This window comes from Sebastes fasciatus, chromosome 17 (assembly GCF_043250625.1).
Source record: "Sebastes fasciatus isolate fSebFas1 chromosome 17, fSebFas1.pri, whole genome shotgun sequence".
Classification (NCBI taxonomy): domain Eukaryota; kingdom Metazoa; phylum Chordata; class Actinopteri; order Perciformes; family Sebastidae; genus Sebastes; species Sebastes fasciatus.
The window spans coordinates 18,887,988-18,907,448 of NC_133811.1; the positions used below are offsets into that span (position 1 = coordinate 18,887,988).

The 19,461-nt window shown below is 43.5% G+C and overlaps 1 protein-coding gene across 1 annotated transcript; it reads right to left on the reverse strand.

The window, feature by feature from the left end:
* Positions 1-1,141: 1,141 nt before the first annotated feature.
* mylipa (myosin regulatory light chain interacting protein a) lies at positions 1,142-19,395 on the reverse strand. Its single transcript, XM_074612555.1, has 7 exons — positions 19,127-19,395; positions 17,489-17,679; positions 7,968-8,153; positions 6,196-6,393; positions 5,931-6,095; positions 4,762-5,182; positions 1,142-2,862 (listed from the first exon to the last, which is right to left on the reverse strand). Exons 1-7 carry the CDS (start codon positions 19,211-19,213, stop codon positions 2,665-2,667), a joined length of 1,446 nt encoding a protein of 481 aa, XP_074468656.1. The 5' UTR covers positions 19,214-19,395; the 3' UTR covers positions 1,142-2,664.
* Between the last annotated feature and the right edge of the window lie 66 nt (positions 19,396-19,461).

The window sequence follows — 19,461 nt, forward strand, 5'->3', positions numbered from 1 at the left end:
TCAAGCATACAATGATACTGGAGTTGTGCATGGCTGACTGACATCACAGCACTCTTCCTCATAAGTCTCTCCCTCCCTGCTGTCAGCCGTGTCCTTGGAGTGTGTTTAATGGCAGTGCTGCAAGAGAGCAAATAAAAAACAAGAGATAAGAGGAGAAAGGGAGAAGCATTCTCACCCAGAAGGTCATGAAAAGACAGAGAGGTGAAGTCTGACTAATCAACAGCTGCTTTACTTTGCAGACTTTATAATCACAGTCCAGTGGAGCTTGTCATTTCTCATCAACATCCAGACTCTCTTTGTACCACAGACCGCACAACTCTCAATTCCCTTCCTTAGTCTGACAATGACAAAATATCACGTTGACCTTTCAGAGTACGATTCACCTGGGGTGCTGGAGAAGGTCACGGCAGGTAATGGCTCCCCACAGGTCACAAGATAACACTTTTTGTTGCCGTTTCTCCTATCGCCATGTGTCATCTGAAACCTCTGAGGTCTGATTTTTTTCAAGACGGCAGGTTTACTGATTTCTCTTGATAACTTTGCTGAGTAAAACCAAGAACAAGGTCTCACGAATGGTGTCAACAGCGGTTTGCTGTTTATCGGTCAGTGAATATGTGTATTGGAACAGATGCCTGATATGAGTGTATAGGTGTCATGAGGGAAATGACTAGTTAGTCTAAGTGTAGTTCCCAACATCTTTTGACTGGTTGCCCCTTTAAACTCCTCATCAAAAGGTCAAAGCCTTAGTGGACATGATTTGGGAGCAATTCAATCAACCGAAGAGTTATTTTTAATTTTGTCGTATTATAAGGATTTTCTGAGTTTTAAAAGGCCCTGACACACCTAGCTGACAGTCGGCCTAGTTTTTGTGGTGTGTCCCACACTGTCGGCTCTAGTCTGCCCGTGTTGCCCATGTTGAATCGGCGGCGGAGCTCGTCAGTGAGAGAAATCACTCTAATTGGCTGTTCAGCTTAAGCGACTCAGTGCACGAGAAGAGAAACGGAAGTTAGGAAAGCAAGCCAACGAGTAAAGTCAAGAGGAAAAACACAGAAGGCTTTTCTGATTTTTCATCTCCATCTCATCTGATCATTCAAATACACAAATATTTTCACAACAATAAATGCCCCAGAAATCCACAGTGTGTTTTTTAAAAACAACTTTATTAATACTTTCTCTTTAGTTGAAAACAGAATATATAAAAAAGGATTTAATTCTGAGTTATTTAACAGAGAATAGTGGCTTTTGCTTCAGAAAACAGAAACAAATCGCTACTTGTACAATGTGAAAAATAAAAGTCCTTCCCCTGCAGCGACTGAGTTTAATCGAGTCAGCATTAAAGAAATAAAAGTTTTCCTTTTCTTACCAGAAAAAAAAGTCTGTGGAAAGTTCATAATAAACACGGTGTTGCTGCTACATTAAGGCCAAACCCCCTACAGACGTGTGGAAAACTTCCTTGGTAAAGTGACAATGTCGTTTTTTTTCTCTTAAATATAGTCTTTGAAATTAAATAAAACTTGAAAATGAAAAAGCTTTTCAATAAGCAAGCAAGTATTGCACGGACAGATCTCCTAGTACCCTTTAAAAAATGTCAAAAGGAACTCACTAGTACACCCCAGAGGAGCCATTTATAGCTGAGGTTTTCAGAGGAAGCAGCTGCTGCTGGACCAATTCCTATTTTTCTTTGTATATAACACCTTGTGGTACTCGTGTCTAATAGAAGAGCATTTTGTGCTCGTGATGTCTAACTTTCTGTTGTCATGGAGATAAAAATGAAAAGGTGCATCAGTCAATGAAACCGGGCTTGTTGTTTTGGACAAGTGGCAGTTAATCAACAAGATCCGCTTCAAGGTGAAGGAGGTTGTGGGAGTGTCGGCGAGATGCTGCGTTTCACGTTCACATTCACAGTTGTGGTGAACCTTCGAGAACCCCATTTAACCCAGGGAGCACAAGAACGGGGCCACGATGCCTGGTGTGTCTTATTAGTATGCAATGCTACACCCAGAGCAGCGCTGCTTAGCCTCTAAATACCCCCTTAGTTGGCATGAAAAACATGGAACATGAAAAACAAGAAATAAAATATTAAAAAAATAAATGCTTTTCACTCTCTTAACACAATAAAATTCAGTTCTCAAATCAAAAAAACATAAGCTTTAAAATGTCAGGAAGCATTAAAAATTAAAAAATTAAAAAATAAATTGTAGAGTGTTTAGCTATTCTGAAAACACATCCATTCATCTTATGGTTTCTGGGGCTATGAGCCTGATATGGAGCTAAGAAAAAACAATTGACAAACTTAATTCAAAAACAAAAGAATGTTTCTATTCTGTATCAGGTCAACTGATGCAATAATTTAAGGACAATAAGAGCCTAATCTAAAATCATCTTGTGGCAGGGGGTGTTCAAAACAAACAAGATTTGGACAGAATGACACGCAAGCCAAAGAACCAACCAGACACACTGACAGTCCAAAGGGATACAACAATAAAACACACACTAGTTGAGGGAGTGGTTTGACTGTGTCAATCTTTGAATATGCTCAAGAGTTTCTATACGTTTGGTAGCTCGTGGAGTCCAGGCAGGAAACGCAGACGGACGAGAAATGTTCCTTCTTCATGAAACCTTAATCCGGCTGGTTTTATAATGGCGTTTTGGTGGAGTTGTCTTTTATGTGTGGTAGATCTTGTGGTCGTATTCTGTCGCCGAGCAGCTGTGAGGGGAGGCCATTTCTCTGTGGATGGGCGCGGGGATGCTGCTGCTGCGGTGTTGGTGGTTGTCGGTCAGCGTCAGGTTCAGCAGGCTGGTGCAGGTGGGCAGGTAGATGTGCTGCACGTGCTCCACGTCCGACCGGCACACCGGACACAACTGAGGGGAAAGGACAGAAAAGAACTAAGTACAGAGTATTTGAGGTCACTTGTGCTTTGAGCCAACTCTGAAGTGGTTCAACTAATGCATTAAAAGTTGTGAACCTTTTAGTAGCCCCGTTACCTTTGGAAATACATTTTGGCATGCTTTGGGAATGTTGGGATGAATCTTTCTTGTTATGAACTCATAAAGTAAGACCTCATCACAAAACAGATCTGAGCATAGCTACACCAAGTTAAAGGGTGACTTTGGTATTTTTCAACCTGGACCTTCTTTCTTCATTTTTTGTGTCTAACTGAGTAATAAGGACAACAATTTCTGAAACTGTTCCAGTATTGAGGGTGAGCGCTGTAGACGGCAGCTGCTCACGGGTTGTAATATGGTGCTATTGGGGCAAGCTGGCACCAACATTTGCGTCCACTAAAAGTGCTCGTTTTTGCCATGACAGGCTCTGATTGTTATTATAAGTGTCTGACATTATGGACATTATGGAAAGACTCTCTCTCAAGGAGTAGTCTCGTTCTGAAATCTGGCGAGATGACATGTTGCTGGAAGACAACGGTGGAATAGTGGAATACATCCATGGTGGAAACACAAGTGCCGGCTGATCAGAGTTTGTTGTGTTGGAGTACAGAATGTGTAGCTTAGTGTCGACAATGTGGATGAGGTCTTTGAATTTGATTTATTTGAGCCAGAGTATAAGGATATTCAGATTTCAAGACTTCTCATTGAGCGAGACTTAGACACAATAACAAACACGGTATGAAGTGAAAGGTAAGAAATAAGTTGTATCTCTCTGTAGGGTCCTTTCCATAATGTTGTCCGACACTTATGATAACAATCTGAGCCCGTCAGTGGCAAAAACGAGCACTTTTAGTGCTCACCGGTTACAGCGTTATCCCTCAATACTGGACCGATTTCAGAAATTGTTGTCCCCATTAGTCACTTAAACATGGGAAAATCGGGTCCACGTTGAAAAAGTTACCCTTTAACAAAATGTATGATAAATTGGGTTAAGCCAGCAGACGTGCCAGCAGACACGTGACTTAAAAGCAAGAGGTGTCAAAGCCAGCAAAAGAAAGGTGCAAGCTGTAACCCCAATCACACAGTACAAAGAGTATTCATCATACTGAGCTGTGGAGAGTACTGCTGACGGCCATGAAGGCAACCAATTAGTCACCCCTCAGGCCATCTGACCAATGTTAATGTTAAGACTGAAGGACACTGTGACGAATATCTTACAGTAACGGGCGAAGCAAGCCTAAGCATGAAAAGGTGTAATGGATTGCTAGAACAGTTTCCACAATCATGCTAAAAGCTGTGGAACTTTCCTTCTCTCATCTTGAGTTTCTACTGACTCATTCTCGCGTCCATTAGCTGGGTCACGTTTCTTAGTGGAGTTAATGGAAGTAAGATTTGCCTGGCTGCTATAATCCCTTCATAAGACAAACTCACACACACACACACACACACGCACACCATCTGCTTCCATAAAGAGGGGCAACATTTAGCTGATTAAGTTGTGGGGGACAATCAGGTCAGCAGAGTGCAAGCAAAGCTGTGGATGGTTGTTTAAAGGACCATAAAAAAGGATGAGAAGTTTGAACTGAAGTTTAATTAAAGAGCTTTCTGTATAGCTGGAAACTCAAAGCAGGCTGAGGTGCCTTGAGGCAAGGAGCAAACAGAAAACAAAGCAAAATGTCTTTGCTTTTCAAGCTCTTGTTGGCTTTTATAAAGTGCCGCTTCTAAGGTTTTGCTGACATCAGCATTTTGCAGTACAGCAAATGTCAGCAGTGTTGTCATTTCTCAGCATACATGACATAAGAAAAATGCTAACCACACATGAAAAGCCCCCCCCTTATGTGAAAGACATTTTTGGCGAGTGAAGAAGAGTCTCACCTGCAGCTGATTTGCGCACGTCTGGCAACACACCATGTGGCCGCACGGGCAGAACGCGGCGTCGATCTCCTCCTCGCAGCAGAGCATGCACAGCAGAGCCTCCCTGAGCTTCTGCAGCCGCTCCTGCAGGGCTCGGCTCTGCTGGCAGCTGCCGCAGTCCAGCCCCTCGTCCTGCTGGTCGTCTCGGCTCGGGGAGCGCGAGGGAGAGGAGCGTTCGCCGCCGTTGCCGGACACCAGGTCCACGACGCCGGAGTTGTAGAGGGCGCGGCGGGCGTGGTCGTACACTTCCTTGGAGGTGCGTCGGATGTCGAAGACGTACTTCTTGCCCAGGTTGATGTTTTCATTGAGGAAAAGTGACGCGAGGTGGCCCTTGAAGTCTCTGCTGTACTGCATCATCACCGCATTAGTAACCGTGTCACACCTGGAAAATGAAAATAAGACGTGATTACTACTGTCAGCAAAAATCAAAGCATTTGACCAGACAAAACCAATCTACTGTCTGCCTTACAATCTTCCCTTCACTGTCATGGCGGGTATGTCTGTTTATCCCATTGCACTGTTTATTTAGGCAACATCTAATGTTCATCCTGTTCTGATGCCACATCCACCGCTGTAAGGTAAACACTAGTTTCAAGCAGGACGAAGACATGCCCGCCAAAAAAGAATTCTGCAGACTCTGAGCTAAAAACCCCATCCCTGAAACAAAAGGACAGGGCCGTCTTTTGTACCTTTGTACTATTGTGACTGACAATTTCATAGCTCAGCCATTTGAATTGTCCGCACTGCAAATTTCAGACACACACACGTGCACAGACTATGGAAAGGGGAAAAACACAGTGAAGATTGTCCTGTGCAATCTACATTTCCACCCGCACTCATTCAAGCCCATTACATGTATTATACATCCCTTTGCATGTATAAAAAGGGTTGAAAGGGGGCACACTTAGTCAATGTGTACAAATGTGTGAGAATGCACACTCAGGAAGCACAAATAGAGCAGAACAAATGTTTACACAACACATTTTAGGTCACCTCCTCTTTTTTAATCTACTAGTGTTAAGTGAAGGATAGTGAACAAGTAACTGCTCTGTATCACCAAAACGTGCTACAGTGACAAGGAAGATTGCTGTAAAGCAGTAATCAGCCTACTGTACGCCTTTAGCTCTCACCTGTAGAAGGCGTGGGTCTCTGTAATGGCCCGGTACAGACCGCTGGCTGCCCGGTTACTGATCAGCTTGAACAACAGCACCACGCTGTCACTCGTGTCCTTGGTAACCGTCAAGTACACGCTCTTCCCCGACTGGGTTGCAATCTGGATGAGTGGATAGCTTATTCTAAGATGAGGAGGAAAGAGAAGAAGCTGTTACATGAAAGGAAACCATCACTATATAAGAATACGCAGAGCTGTTTTGCAGATGTGTAGATGGAGCGTACCTGTTGACTAAGCTGAAGTCCTCCTTGCAAATGGCGATGCCCTCGGGGCCGACTCCTATGGCCAGCCGTTGGCCGTTTGCGTCGCGAGCCCAGTGCCACTCCACGCCGTAATGCTCCAGAGAGGAGATGAGCTGCAGGGCCTGATACTCCACCGAGCCCTGGCTCGAGCCTTCCAGAGCCTTGTGTCTGGATATGATGCTGCAGGGGGGGAAGAAAGACGATTATTTATTTAGCTCTGAAGCTCAGAATTGGAAATGACAATTTTTCTGACACAAGCTTTTATCATACAGATAATCTTTTATCAAGGAACACCCACTGTGAGAGGTGTATTATACAAGAAACAGTAGTGTGTGTTTTAGCTGTCATATTGAACACATCCTCTGGCAGAAAGCTCCGATGCTAAACAGGTTCTTATCTGATAACTATATTTATGAGATCAATGCTCGGGCAGCATAGCTGAATGCTTCTTGTAGCCAGTGAGGCCTGAAAAAGCTTAACAGCCAGGGGCTAAAGTAACAAATTGCATTTACTCTCGTTACTGTAACACATACATTTTTTGTACTTTTTTGAGTATTTATAAAAATCAATAACGTATTTTTTATCTCAATTTCTTTAAAAGTACTTTTATTTGAGTATAATATTGTAGTACTCTTCCCATCCCTGCTAATGTATACCATATTGATCCACAGTAGGGAGATCATTCTATGAAGGGTATAGACAATAGGCTGGAGGTTGAGCGTAGGTGTAGCAGTGAGCAGCGGTGCCTGCTGGTTCGATACAGCACAAGTTTAACGCAGCAGGTTCGGCAGATGGGGCTTGATAATGTATCATTTAAGAGTCTCTGCGTGTGAGGAACAAGAGTGCCATTTGCACCACAAATGGTCCCAGTAGGCTCGCCAAAGGCTACAACTACAAAATTGGAGACACTGCTGCAGTAATTCTTGGATAGATTCCCAACAGTTGTAGGTGGCACAGGCATTGCTAAAGTGTAAAGTGTGGTGCGGTGCTGTTTGCACAGCGCAATGGGATCCACGTTCTCAGACTTCTCAAAAACCTTGCAGTAGTGAAAGTTTGTCACCCTCTTCTTGTTTACAGAGAAAACATTTGGAGATGTACAGTGAGAGGATCTGTCAGTGGAACTCTGCAAAACACATGCTATCTGATTTCCTGTCAGCTGCTGTTTGGTTCATCTCTACTTTGTGTGTGTCAGCTGTGAAACTCCCTATACACACACTAGTGTGGCTGTGTGAGATGTACTCCTGCAGTGTCTGTCTTTATTTATCTGAGGTGAAAGACTTTAGATAACAATGCTGCAGAATATAAAAGCCAGCACAATCGGTTTGACTCAGCGTAGCATTTTGGTGTTTTTTATCTTGCTTAAGATGGCATTTTGATTCCCTTTATTTCAATTCCTTGAACACTGTCTGCCACATTATACCATCCATGACCCATTATTTACTTTTCATCATGTGATGGACTGTCTCCCCTCAGAGATAGCAAGAGGAGCTGACACAGAGAGAACAGGATTCAATGATTAGCCAGAGCTTGTTAACTAGTATGTATAGGGGCTGTTCAAATGTAGTCCAAATTCCAGTTGTCTTGTATAAACGACCCCAAAAAACCTCAACACCATCAGTGGTCAGGGTAGGGTTTTATTTACAGTAAGATGTGGAGAGAACAGAAGGATTCTGATATGTATTCACTATCATTAACATTTCACCTTCCTGCTCTTCTTAAGGCTCATGTTGGGTTGCTTAAAAAAAGTGTCGTACCTGTTCATGGTGGCGGTGCTGGGCTCCTCTCCGCACAGCTCAGAGTACCAGTACTTGGCTGTGTTTTGGTTGTAGTCGCCGAACTCGGCCTGCGCCTGGAGCGCGCTCAGCTCCTCCGCTTGTTCCGAGCCCATCCGTAGGTGTCCGTTATGGAGGTCCTCCTTCACGTGTGTGAAGAAGACTTGTCTGGTGAGACAGGAAGAAAACAGAGCGATGGTCAAAAAAGGGGAAAACTCTCAATTGATGACTTTGAACTCTTTACTTTTTGTTTATCCGTCATAAACAGTGCCCGCTTTCACTGTTCAACCGACTTTCATGTGTGATCGTTGAGGAGTCTGGACGTCTGGAGCACACATTGGCCAGAGCAGGTGGTCATTATACGGCTTGAGTTTCAACCACAGACGCCAGGTGTTTGTGTGTTTGTGTGTGTGCAGCAGAAGGAAAAGCAACTGTGACATTTGTTCACAATGACTCACTTTCTCTTTTTCAATCTCTTCCTCAGAACACACCACTACAACTTCCTTTTAAAGAGTGAAAATTCACTCGAGGTCTCTAAAAGTGGAAGTTCAGAGCGGGAAAGGAGTTACAGGATCGTTTTCTCCACCAGTAGAGGAAGTACTTGGACTTTTAACCTCAGTGGACAACTGTATCTGCTGGGCCAATGTGGGATCACGACACGTCTGAATGTTATGGGACTTAAAAAGGAGTTACAATGGCCGGCATCCTGTCTGTGTCTCGGTGTCAAAAATGTGGTTCAATAACCTCATAAATCGTGCAATATATTTGCCCATTTAAAGACAAGCCTAGTGTTTTTTTGCTCGACTTGGGGGAATTCCTTTATGAAGTGACAGTTGAGAACATAGTTCAAAGATTAATGGCGGTCAAAAACAACAATTGTTATTGTCTGGGCTGAATGATTAAAATGAGAACATCGAGTTCTGGTGCGGCCAAGGAAAACAGCTAAATTCACAAAAAAATAAGCCACGGCGGGTCCTTTCCATTGTTTTGACCGCAAGATGTGAGGAATTCTTTCCTTCTAGCAGCAGGAGACAAAACGTCAAAAGGAGTAACACCCTGACTGACTGGATCCTTGCATCATGAGGAGCGTTGAACTAGAGTAACCTACAGTGAACTGATCCTTCCTCGAGATTACCTATGACACAGTAACCTTAAGGAGCTTGTATAGTCAAAAGGGCCTGCTTCCAGGCACCTGCGTCTGTGACCGCAAACCAGTCAGACAGCATGGCTAATGTTGATTAGCTGGTATCCTGTTGGTTTGCCTAGTCAGCTCTTTCATTTTAACATCGGTCATTACTTCTCCCCACGTGTCTCACCAATACATAGTAAAAAACAACAGTGCCCATGCATGCAGTGGCCTAATGTAGAGCTTAATGACGATGCCAGAAATTAAAGTATGGCTGACAAGAGTTCCAGCAGTTGAACAATTTAATGTGAATATTCGGCCCACCGCATCCTGATGTGGTAGACTAAAAGCAGACCGCCAGAACGTGCTTGTCATTTCCGAAAATAAGAAAGAAAGAAAAATTTCCCTCGGGCTACAGTTCTCTTTGAAGCAAAGAGACATTTTTCATTTGTGCAAATCAGGTCACACCGCGGCTTGAGGATATTTGAGAGGGGTTTAGGAGGGACACTGAGTGGAGGGGGGAAGGTAGCACTCATCACCCCTTTTATTAACTTTATATAAACCCATCGCGTTTCGTTTATGTAGAAAAATGCACCTTTGCCGAGATGTCTCGTGGGAACTGCAGGGGACGCGGTGGAACAAGCTTGAGGTGACGCTTCCTCTGTCATCTTGTGGGACTAAAAACCTCTTGAGGGAGCAGCGCACTAGTCGAATACACACACACACACACACACACACACACACACACACGTGTATTGCTTCAGTACACAATAACAGAGGCACACCTTCATCCACATTCGCGGTGCTTCCGGGGAGCAACAACGGTAGCGAAAGCGTCCGTGTGAGGCACACAAACGAAAAGTCGGTCTACGCCGCCTCCTGATAAAGCCAGACCATAACAACGAAGCCCCGTAGCTGACTAGCCTCAGGCATAACAAACATCGCTTTGATATGGTGTTAAACATCCCATTCCCTCCAACGCACACACAGCTCTCTATTGTTGTCAGGCCCAGCAGGCGTCATGTGATGGGAGCGCTGTTAGTTAGCTACCTGCCTGAAGCAAACAATAGAGCCGACTGGAGTTTACTACAGGGTGCCGGCGGAGGGTTACTACAGGGCAAGCTGCGGAGGTTACTGTAGTTCAGGCGGGGATTGGCAAGGAGGTACGTCACCATGCCGCCGAGCAAGGCATTTAATATCTTAAATCCTCCCAGCACAAGTCCTAGCCTGTTAGTTTGGTCTTACGCACTTACAGAGTGTGTAACAAGATGAGTTTTAACCTTGGTATTGTTTCACTTGACAAAGCATCTGTGACAATGTGGACTATTTGGCAACTGGGCAACAGACATCTGACTCCTGCGTTCCCATTGTTGTGGGCAAACACATGTATAAACAAGTGTGCGTGTGTTTTGCTGAGCTCGGGCCAAAATTCCAATTATCACTTGGAAGAGAACAACTGTTTTAATCCGTACAGTAGAACGGGTTAACAGAGCCTGCAGACAGAGGTAACTACAGTTCAACGATAGCTGTTCCTGGCTGACTGACTTCCCCGAGGCTGAATGAGAGCCGTCAGATGTGCGCTCTGCCAAACAACACAAAAACACGAGTGAAATCCACAACACACAGCTGCTTCGCACTCAGAAAGTAACAATTTCTCCCACCGAGGCCCCATGTGAAGCTGTACCGCTACTGTAATCTCCTCTAAATACCAGCTGTGTGAAAACACACATAACTCGTGTTATCATAACAACAAGGGGCAAAAGTTTTGTCCAGATTACCCTACTACCCTCGACATTAAATTCTCAGGCAGCTGTCCCAGGATCAGTCAGGTAGTGTAGTGCTGCCTCAGCACCTGTCATGGTTCATCCTATACTCAGGGCATGGAAGAGACAACGGTGCATAAATCCACCGTTTCCCAATATGGCGTTTGAGGCCGATTGGTTGAGACAAAACTCAAAAGGGTCTTTTTACTATTTTTGAAATGTCTCCTGAGTGGGCACAGCATTTGAGACCTGAGTGACTGGATTTGTCTGTACACTTGTTATCCCTGTTCAAACCCATCAGGTTTACACAGGCCCCGTAACCAAGGTGACAAGACAAGAGACAGCAGAACGGATAAATGCTCAACCACGCAGGCATCTAAGTCACTGTGACTCTCTTGAGAGTAACGCGTCTCGACAGAATCGCAGGACTTCAAATCTGTCTCTTTTTTATTGGGACGTGAGGATGCCATGCTGCGTCAGCTGTTTATCAGCAGCCCGTTTGATTCACCGTGGCGATGACTAACGCACATTACTATTTAGACACATTTGCACGTGAATCGTGACAGAGTCATCCGTGAACGCTGCAAGCGATCATCACAGCGTTGCCTCCTTCTTTAGACTGAATGCACTCTCTCTGTTGACTGTCTCCTGGCCTACTTTTAGTGTATTACACTGTGTACATCTCATCATTGCTTTGTCCTTCATGGGAGATAACCCATAATCAAAGTCTTAAGAGGCTTTACTTATTTACAGTCAAAGGACATGTGAATGCTACAAGATAGGAGGAATAAATGCTATTCAAAACAGTAGTTGTGAGGAAGGGAGAGGTCATGTGGGGTGCAGCAGGGATGTTAAAATACTTGATTGCCTGACTGGAATAATTCAATTAAATCAGGCCTGAACACTGAGACAGAATATTGGAATATAGGTCACTGGCTACAGAGCTGAGCTAAGGGGATGAGGAGGATGAGAAGTTTATCAGATGATTTCTGCTGCCCAGTCGTTGAACCGTTCAAATTTAGAACACCAAAATGTCCCAAAAGGCAGCGTCTAGGCATTTTACGCAACTCAATGTTGAGTTATTTGAAACTTTTTATACAAGTGTTTACATGTACTCTGGTGCCAGAAAAAAAAAGAAGGAACAGACACACTCTTTCAAGTAACCGGACACTCATTACCAAGTCAACTAAACCCCCTCTAGTCTGTTCCACCCGTCTATAAAACCATTGTCTCATTTTAATGTCTTCTGCCCCAACCCACCCAGTGTCTATTCCCCCCAGTAGGCAGACTGTCAGCAGCTCCACTTCACAGAAGAACAAAACGTCCCCACGAACTGAAACCTAACACCTCTGCCTGGAGACTGCACCTCATCCAGCCAATCACCAGTAGAGTTTCAGACCTCATCAGTTGGGCTCTCTCAACAATGCGGTTTGTAAGCTAGTCAAATGACACACTGCCAGGAGCCGTGTGTGCTGCGAGGTTACTATCGGTCAATGAACTATAGTAAACCCTGCTGCGGAAACATCTTCTCCCAAGGTGTGGGGCTGAATGGAAAGTCAGATTATGAAGCGCTTGTCGAAGTTTTTAACCAGAGAGTTGCACAAACAATCATTTCAAAACGCTGAATGTAAACACATGGGCCTTTCCCTTCGCTCTGTGCCCGAGTTGAAAGCTATACAGCAATAAAACAAAGAAGCTGTTTGTATGCTAAATGCCTCGCAGGCTGGTGCTCTGTACTGGGTGGTAAAACGGCGATTAAAAAGCTCAGCATCAATCCGAAGTTCAGGCGCCAAACAAATAAAACAATTCTGTCGTTCTTGGGCGAGGGCTAATGTTGCGAGTTCAAACGAGACGGATCTGGGCTAGGTTACTCGAGTGCACGACACACGAGGGAGGAAAGAAAACTCATGGCTGATGAAGCATGCAGATAAAAAAAAAAAAATGTGGGTGTAGTTTTTGAACACTTGGAAGACCCCACAGGCATCTTGTGTGATCTTTGGCTTGATCCTGCCACAGTGAGCTAAACATTAGAACTTGTGTGTGACCTGAATAAATTACCTCAAATTGTTTTTTTGCAGAGCATTCAGTTGAAGAGCCAGTGTAGAGCTCTTGTCTCAGTTTTCATGGGTGAACTAAGGTAGGATTAAACTGCAATTTAAATGTTGGAAAAACACAGCTGAATCATGCAGAATACTGTACAAGGTGTGGTTGAGTTATGTGCCGGTTACACAAGAATTGTAGGGCTGCTGCAATTTATCAGTGATGATTAATGTAAATGTTGGTTCATTAGGGCTGCAAGTAATGATTATTTTCATAGTGGATTATTTTCTCTATTAATCTCGATTAGTTATTTGGTTTATAAAATGTCAGAAAATGGTGAAAAATGTTGATCAGTGTTTTCCAAAGCCCAAGAATACGTCCTCAAATGTCTTTGTTTTGTCCACAACTCAAGGATATTCAGTTTACTGTCATAGAAGAGTAAAGAAACCAGAAAATATTCACATTTAAGAAGCTGGAATCAGAGAATTTTGACTCTTTAATCGAATATCAAAATAGTTTGCGATTCATTTAATTGTTTTATTGTGAAGTCTTTTCTCATTTGATCCTTTATACAAATGCTACATAGGGTTAGAAGCTATCCCACCATGCACTGGGGTAAAGGCAGGGACACACCCCGGCCAGATCGATCGTCTGTTGCAAGGTTAGCACACACACACATTCACCTCTGCAGATCTATTCTCCATAGTGCCCCTGACCAGCGTGTCTTTGAACTGCCTGGGATTATGTAAGAAGGAGTAATAGAGCAGAGTCCTTAAAGTTGGATTTAAATATTGTTAGTGTGGAATTATTCCCGGTACAGTGCTGCATCACTGAGCAGACGGTTTAGTTGAAATCTGACATGTTTGACTTTGAGGATATGAATGTCTTTCCTCACTGTCTCCCAGTGTTGGCTGTTCTCAAAGACTAGGTTGATGACACTGACCCATCTGTCTTTTATAAATATTTGAATTTGTGACACAAAGGAATTCTATTACAAAACAACACATGTAAACTTGCATGCAAATATATTGAGATGAATTCTTTCATTGTTAAAACTAAATTTGGTTTAGATTGAAGTTAATGATAAGCTTAACGCCTGAGGAGGTAAGCAGGTTGACAAAGCCTGTACTAATAGCTGTGCCCTTTCAGGACATCCACTGTGTGCCTGATCAGAATGCTAAATACGACGGCTAATGATGGGAAAACATTCACATATTTAAACCAGAAACACCCCGCAGCAAGTGGTGTTTAATGATGCAGATAACACAGGCTGTTGTTGAAGCCCTTGGGTCAGCATCACTTTAACCAATGACGTGAAGTGTTATTTTCCTCAGTTGATGCGTCATGGAAAATACAGATGAAGGCAAATCAGATGTTTTTAAGAGGGTACTGTGTTTGTTTTTTCACTGGCATGAAATCAAATGAGGTTGAGCCAAGAAAATGTTGGAAGCATCCTTCAGTGCAACTCCATCTCCAACCACTGGAAGATGCTTCGGTCTTTGTTCAATGTGGCACCTTCAGCTGCCCAAAATAGAAGCTGGGAGCTTTATGCATTTTGCAAAAAGTGTCTTATTTGCAAATAAAGGTCGGAAACACTAGATTTATGAAACAAGGCGAGTGGAGAATCTTAAAAGCATTGAGATTAAAAGGAAAGGGGTTTCAGATGCAGGGGATACGGTTGCCACAGAAAGATAACGCGTTAACGCAAATTCGTTCTAACGCCACTAATTTCTTTAACGCAACTTGTGATTTTTCGGTTGTAACGGGCTCAGTTTTAAAGCTAGAGAAAAGTTACTGGCATCATATGAAACTAGAAAACCTAAGGAATTAATTGATACCATGTCAGAATAGCTTGTAGGGAAGGAGGTTAAATAACGCTCCAAACTTGGCAATGGCAATTTGCCATTTGTAAAGGGGTCCCTTGACCTCTGACTTCAAGATATGTGAATGAAAATGGGTTCTATGGGTACCCACGAGTCTCCCATTTACAGACATGCAATGAAAATGAATGAACACAGAGCACCCAAATAGTCAGCTGCATGTGAGCAAGAACACGCGAGTGACCTGCTAAGGCTTTACGTGGCAGCCGAGTACACAGCAGATTATATAAGCAGCTCTGGCGCGCTCAGTCCAGTGTGCAGGTTATGTAATAAAGGCCTATAAGAAGAAGGGCGTTGAAAGAGAGGCCCACCCCTCAGCTCAACTGAGAGTCCTGGTTCCATACAGTCCCCCTTTTGCTTTGTCCGTAAGCTGCTGAGAACATTTGCTCCGAATCGCATACACTTGTGAAACATGCAGTGTGGTTATAAAGTGGGTGTGTCGAGATAGGCATGTGTTTGGTTTCGACTTCTGAAAACTTGTTTACGACACAGACTTTGCTTTTTTTTAACAGTCAAAAATGTCGTGTGGCACACAGAAATTTCCGTAAGACAAGTATTGGGCATGTTTCTATAGGCATTGTGAGTAACAAACATGTGCTTGCCATGATGACGCGAGCATGCTTGCAGTCAGAGCAAGTTGTGTGCAGGCAGGGCGAGCCTAAAGTAGGTCAAAGGTGACAGCACAAGAAATGAGTGAAATGGGAGCTTACAGATCCCCAAAAGTGCTAATTTACTAACATTATGAACATATTCCCTACAAGTCGAGTTAGATTTTATAATTCACAGAAATTCCACGTATAATTTCATGACCCTACCTGTGTTTCTCACCTAAAATGCCACCGCTGTGTACTGTCAACACCTCGCCCTCATATCTAAAGTTGATTCCAGTGTTTACTTCACCCACCACTTTAATTAATCTGAGGAGCAGATGGATGGCATGAAGGCCAAAATTAAAAACATAACTTAACAGCATGCTGGCATGTGCCATGTGCAAGTATTTATTAGCAGCAACCCCACATACCCTTGCCTGCCATCTCACATCTTTATCTCACCTTTTTTTTTTCTTTAACCACCCAATGACCCCCACCCGACGCCAGCCATCTGTTGATAACCCCTGCTAATCTAGTGGAGGTCAGAACGCAGGCAGCCAAGAGTCTTCCACGCTTGCTCTCTGCCCCCGCTGCATTTCACTTTTTTTTCTTCAAAGGTTGCCAAATATGGGCCAGAGTGTGGGGGGGAGGGGACTGGAGGGTGACGGACAAACAGGACGTGACAGCAATAAAAAAAAAAAAAAAAAATTGTCAAGAGAACAAAGTTGATATCTATTTGATGGAGCAGCAGTGGAGAGGGAGAAACAGCTGAAGATGGGGCAGTGGGTGAACTGGGTGAACTGGAGGAGCAACGGAGAGCTTAATGGAATGCCAGGCAAATCCTGGCCAAGGCAGATACATGTCAGTTTAATGAACAGCTCTAGTGGCATGCTGTGTGTGTACGAGAGAGAGAGGGCAGCATGGCGGAGCTTTAAAAAGACACCAAACAAATTTCCCATCAAGTCTGCCCTCCCTCCTCATCCATGTTTCCTACACTGCGATATCAAACACTCGTGGCACCGCCTGAGGTGAATATAACATCCACGGTATCACACCAGACACCGTGTGTAAAACTCGTTTTTTTTTGGACAGGTCTTGCAAATTGCTATTTATAACTTCAAACGGAACTGGGGCAGGGGACTACTGAGTCAGGATCTAGACTTGTTACTTTGTTCTGAGTAGTGTTTTTTTTCCCTTAAACTAATCTGGTAGAGAGGAGAGATGTGACTCGAATGTGTTATCTGCTATAGCAAGACCAAACAACTAATGGAGAATATAATTGACAGATTAATCGACAGTGAAAATAAATGTTAGTCGCAGCCTTAGTTTCTAAAGTGAAAATATAACTGTGGTATTTCCGGAACATGTGATTCAAAATCTCAAAAAAGTCCACGAGATTTATATCCTGATGCTTGTCAAACAATAGTCTAATTACCGCTATGGAAACCAGCTGCACCGGTGACTCGTGCTGACATATTCCCGTGAAAACAAAACCTATGGAGGAAAACACCCTACACAGTTTCCAAACAGCATCTGCCAAAAAAAAATAAAAATAGGAGCATTGCTTTTGTTCAGACAAAAATGGCCACAAACAATTGAAACAAAAAAAAAAACAGCACAACAAAAGTTATTCTGAGTTGAATGGAGGCAGTGACAGAGGTCCTGGCAGTCGCGCACACAGTGTCTCTGGGGGCAGGCGCAGAGTGACACATTTACCCCCCTCCCCCTCCAGGGCTGCTGGATCACATTTCCTGCCTGGAGCTCCGCTAGAACGACCTTTAGTAACCCCGGAAGGGCCGGGGAAGAGGTTACTACAGGGCATTCGGTTGAGTAGTGTAAACAAAGTGATCAGATCAGATCATGCTCTAGCAACTCACTAATCATGGCTTTGTTTTTTCCGGGATGTGCTCATCATTCATTCGTCATATGAAATGTGTTGATGAAATTTTTTTACTGAGCTTTTTCAGAGAAGATGACGAGCTGACTTGCAGACACAGTGTGTCATAAAGGAAGTGGTATCTGTTCATATTCCCACAGACGAGTTATTTCAAGTGGCAGATTTGCAGACAAAGTCTATGTAAAGCACGAGAGTTGGTGAACATACCTCGTCTGTTCCTGCAGAATGAGATGAGGCTCCACGAAGAACTTGACCCGCAGCCTCAGCCGACACGGCGTCACGTTATCCATCTGCTGGCAGATGCGGTTCCTCAGATTCAGCCACAGGTTCTCGCCTTTGCCGCCTGTGAACTGCAGCCCAAAGTAGTCCACTTCAATTATGCCCAACTTTCTGCAAACCTGGAGAGACATGAATGAAATGGGTCACACAAAAGTGGATTTTGAACAAAGAAAATTCAAAAAGGGTTCCTATAACTGTGTGGGAAAAGAGTATGGGACTTTGTTTAGACAGATTTAAGGGAGGAAATATCATGCACCGCCCACCAACTGAATCAAACTTTCTAATTTTACAGCTTAACAGTACACTACAAGATGTTTCCGAAAACATTTTACGCGAGAAATAGGCATTATAGTAACAGAATATTGATTAATATTTGATCAGAGCTGCCTGGTTTGACCGTTTGATCGGAGTTTGTGAGTGATTGACAGCTGCCGCCGTTGAAAGAACAGCCAATAGGAACGCTCGCTCTCTGAAATGACCTGTGATTGGCCAAAGTCTCCCATAGATTTTTTAAAGCCTAAAAACAGGACCATGAAGAGGTGCAGAAGTCTCTCAGAAAAACACTTGAATTACAATATGCTGTAAGGTTATTATTAAGGGAACTTTATCACAATGATGCCAAAAACATTCTGCCTATCCCTCCACTTAAGAGGCTTTTTATCACTTTGTTCATTAGGATCTCTGCTACTCTCACACAGATAAAGACCCATCAATATTCTAAAGCTCACGATAGGGTGGAAGTAAACTTGAAGAGGCTCTCCCAGGGGGGTAAAGGGGGCTCATCAAACCCACAATCCCATGCCCCCTCAGCAGCAGCAGCAACCTGGCCATGGGGTTATTATTACATAACTGCTGCTGCTGGTGAACGTCTGCAGGGAGATCAAACTCATTCATACCCAAGGCAAAGTTGCCATGCATTTGAAGTATTTAAGCTTTTGCATTTTATTGGTGGGAAAAAAACAACTCGAGGCTATACTGATGATCATGCAAACTTTTTCCTTTCATGTCCACTTTGGAGGGAAAAGAGGTGTAAACAAGTTTGGTTGAAAGTTTCAGTCTGAGTGTGAGAGGAAGAGGCTGAGTGCTTCTGCAAAGGCTGAAGAATGAACTGAAGTAACCTTCACAAAGCCATCTGCCTCTGAGTAACTATTATTATAAGCCATGCAGGTAGAGAGGCGACCATTTAACCCTGATGTATTCAACTTTACTTCATGCATATCAAATCATTATAAATCGGCATTTTTAAATGTTTCATTGTTGCAAACAGATGTTTTTTTTTTCCTGCACGTTGCGCGCTGCAGAACATTTTGTTTCCATCGTGTGCAACAATGAAGCATCCATAGTTTACAGATGAATATGTCAAGCAAGCAGTGAATGCATCTTATTATTATTAAGTATTTCTCATCATACAGAAACTGATTCCTCTTAATTATAGGAGACATAAATAAGCGATCGAGCAGAAGTTATAAGGACAATCTGAAGTTTCTCAAGAGCTCTGCAGCCCTGTGAGTGTTTTATTATAAGGGTATCATAATAACAAACATTATGATGATTATTGCTCCATACCTTATTCAGACAGTCTTCACCGTTCGCCTTCGCATCAACTTCCACTTCCATCACCACCGAATCCGGACGAGTAACGTGGCAGAGCATTTTGTGGCTGTATATAGGCTATTTGACTAAAAATCTTTGGTTGTGCCACTCTCTTTAAAACAATAAAACACTTCTCGAGCCTTCTTTGAAAACACCCTCCTCCTACATCAAGCCGTCGTCACTTTCATAGCCCTTCTTCTTCTCCTTCTTCTTCCTCTCACTCCGTGTGGTGAATCTGTTTCCACCAGCTGTAGGCTATATCAATGAAATGCCATGCACAGATCCGCCTGCTTCACAGCCGACCAATC

Excerpts from the sequence above, each read along its gene's own strand:
- mylipa (XM_074612555.1), bottom strand. The coding sequence starts at position 19,213 with ATGCTCTGCCACGTTACTCGTCCGGATTCGGTGGTGATGGAAGTGGAA. Across the intron at positions 6,394-7,967 it reads AGCACCGCCACCATGAACAG|CATCATATCCAGACACAAGG; the intron begins GTACGACACTTT and ends CCCCCCCTGCAG. Across the intron at positions 2,863-4,761 it reads CGTGCGCAAATCAGCTGCAG|TTGTGTCCGGTGTGCCGGTC; the intron begins GTGAGACTCTTC and ends CTTTCCCCTCAG.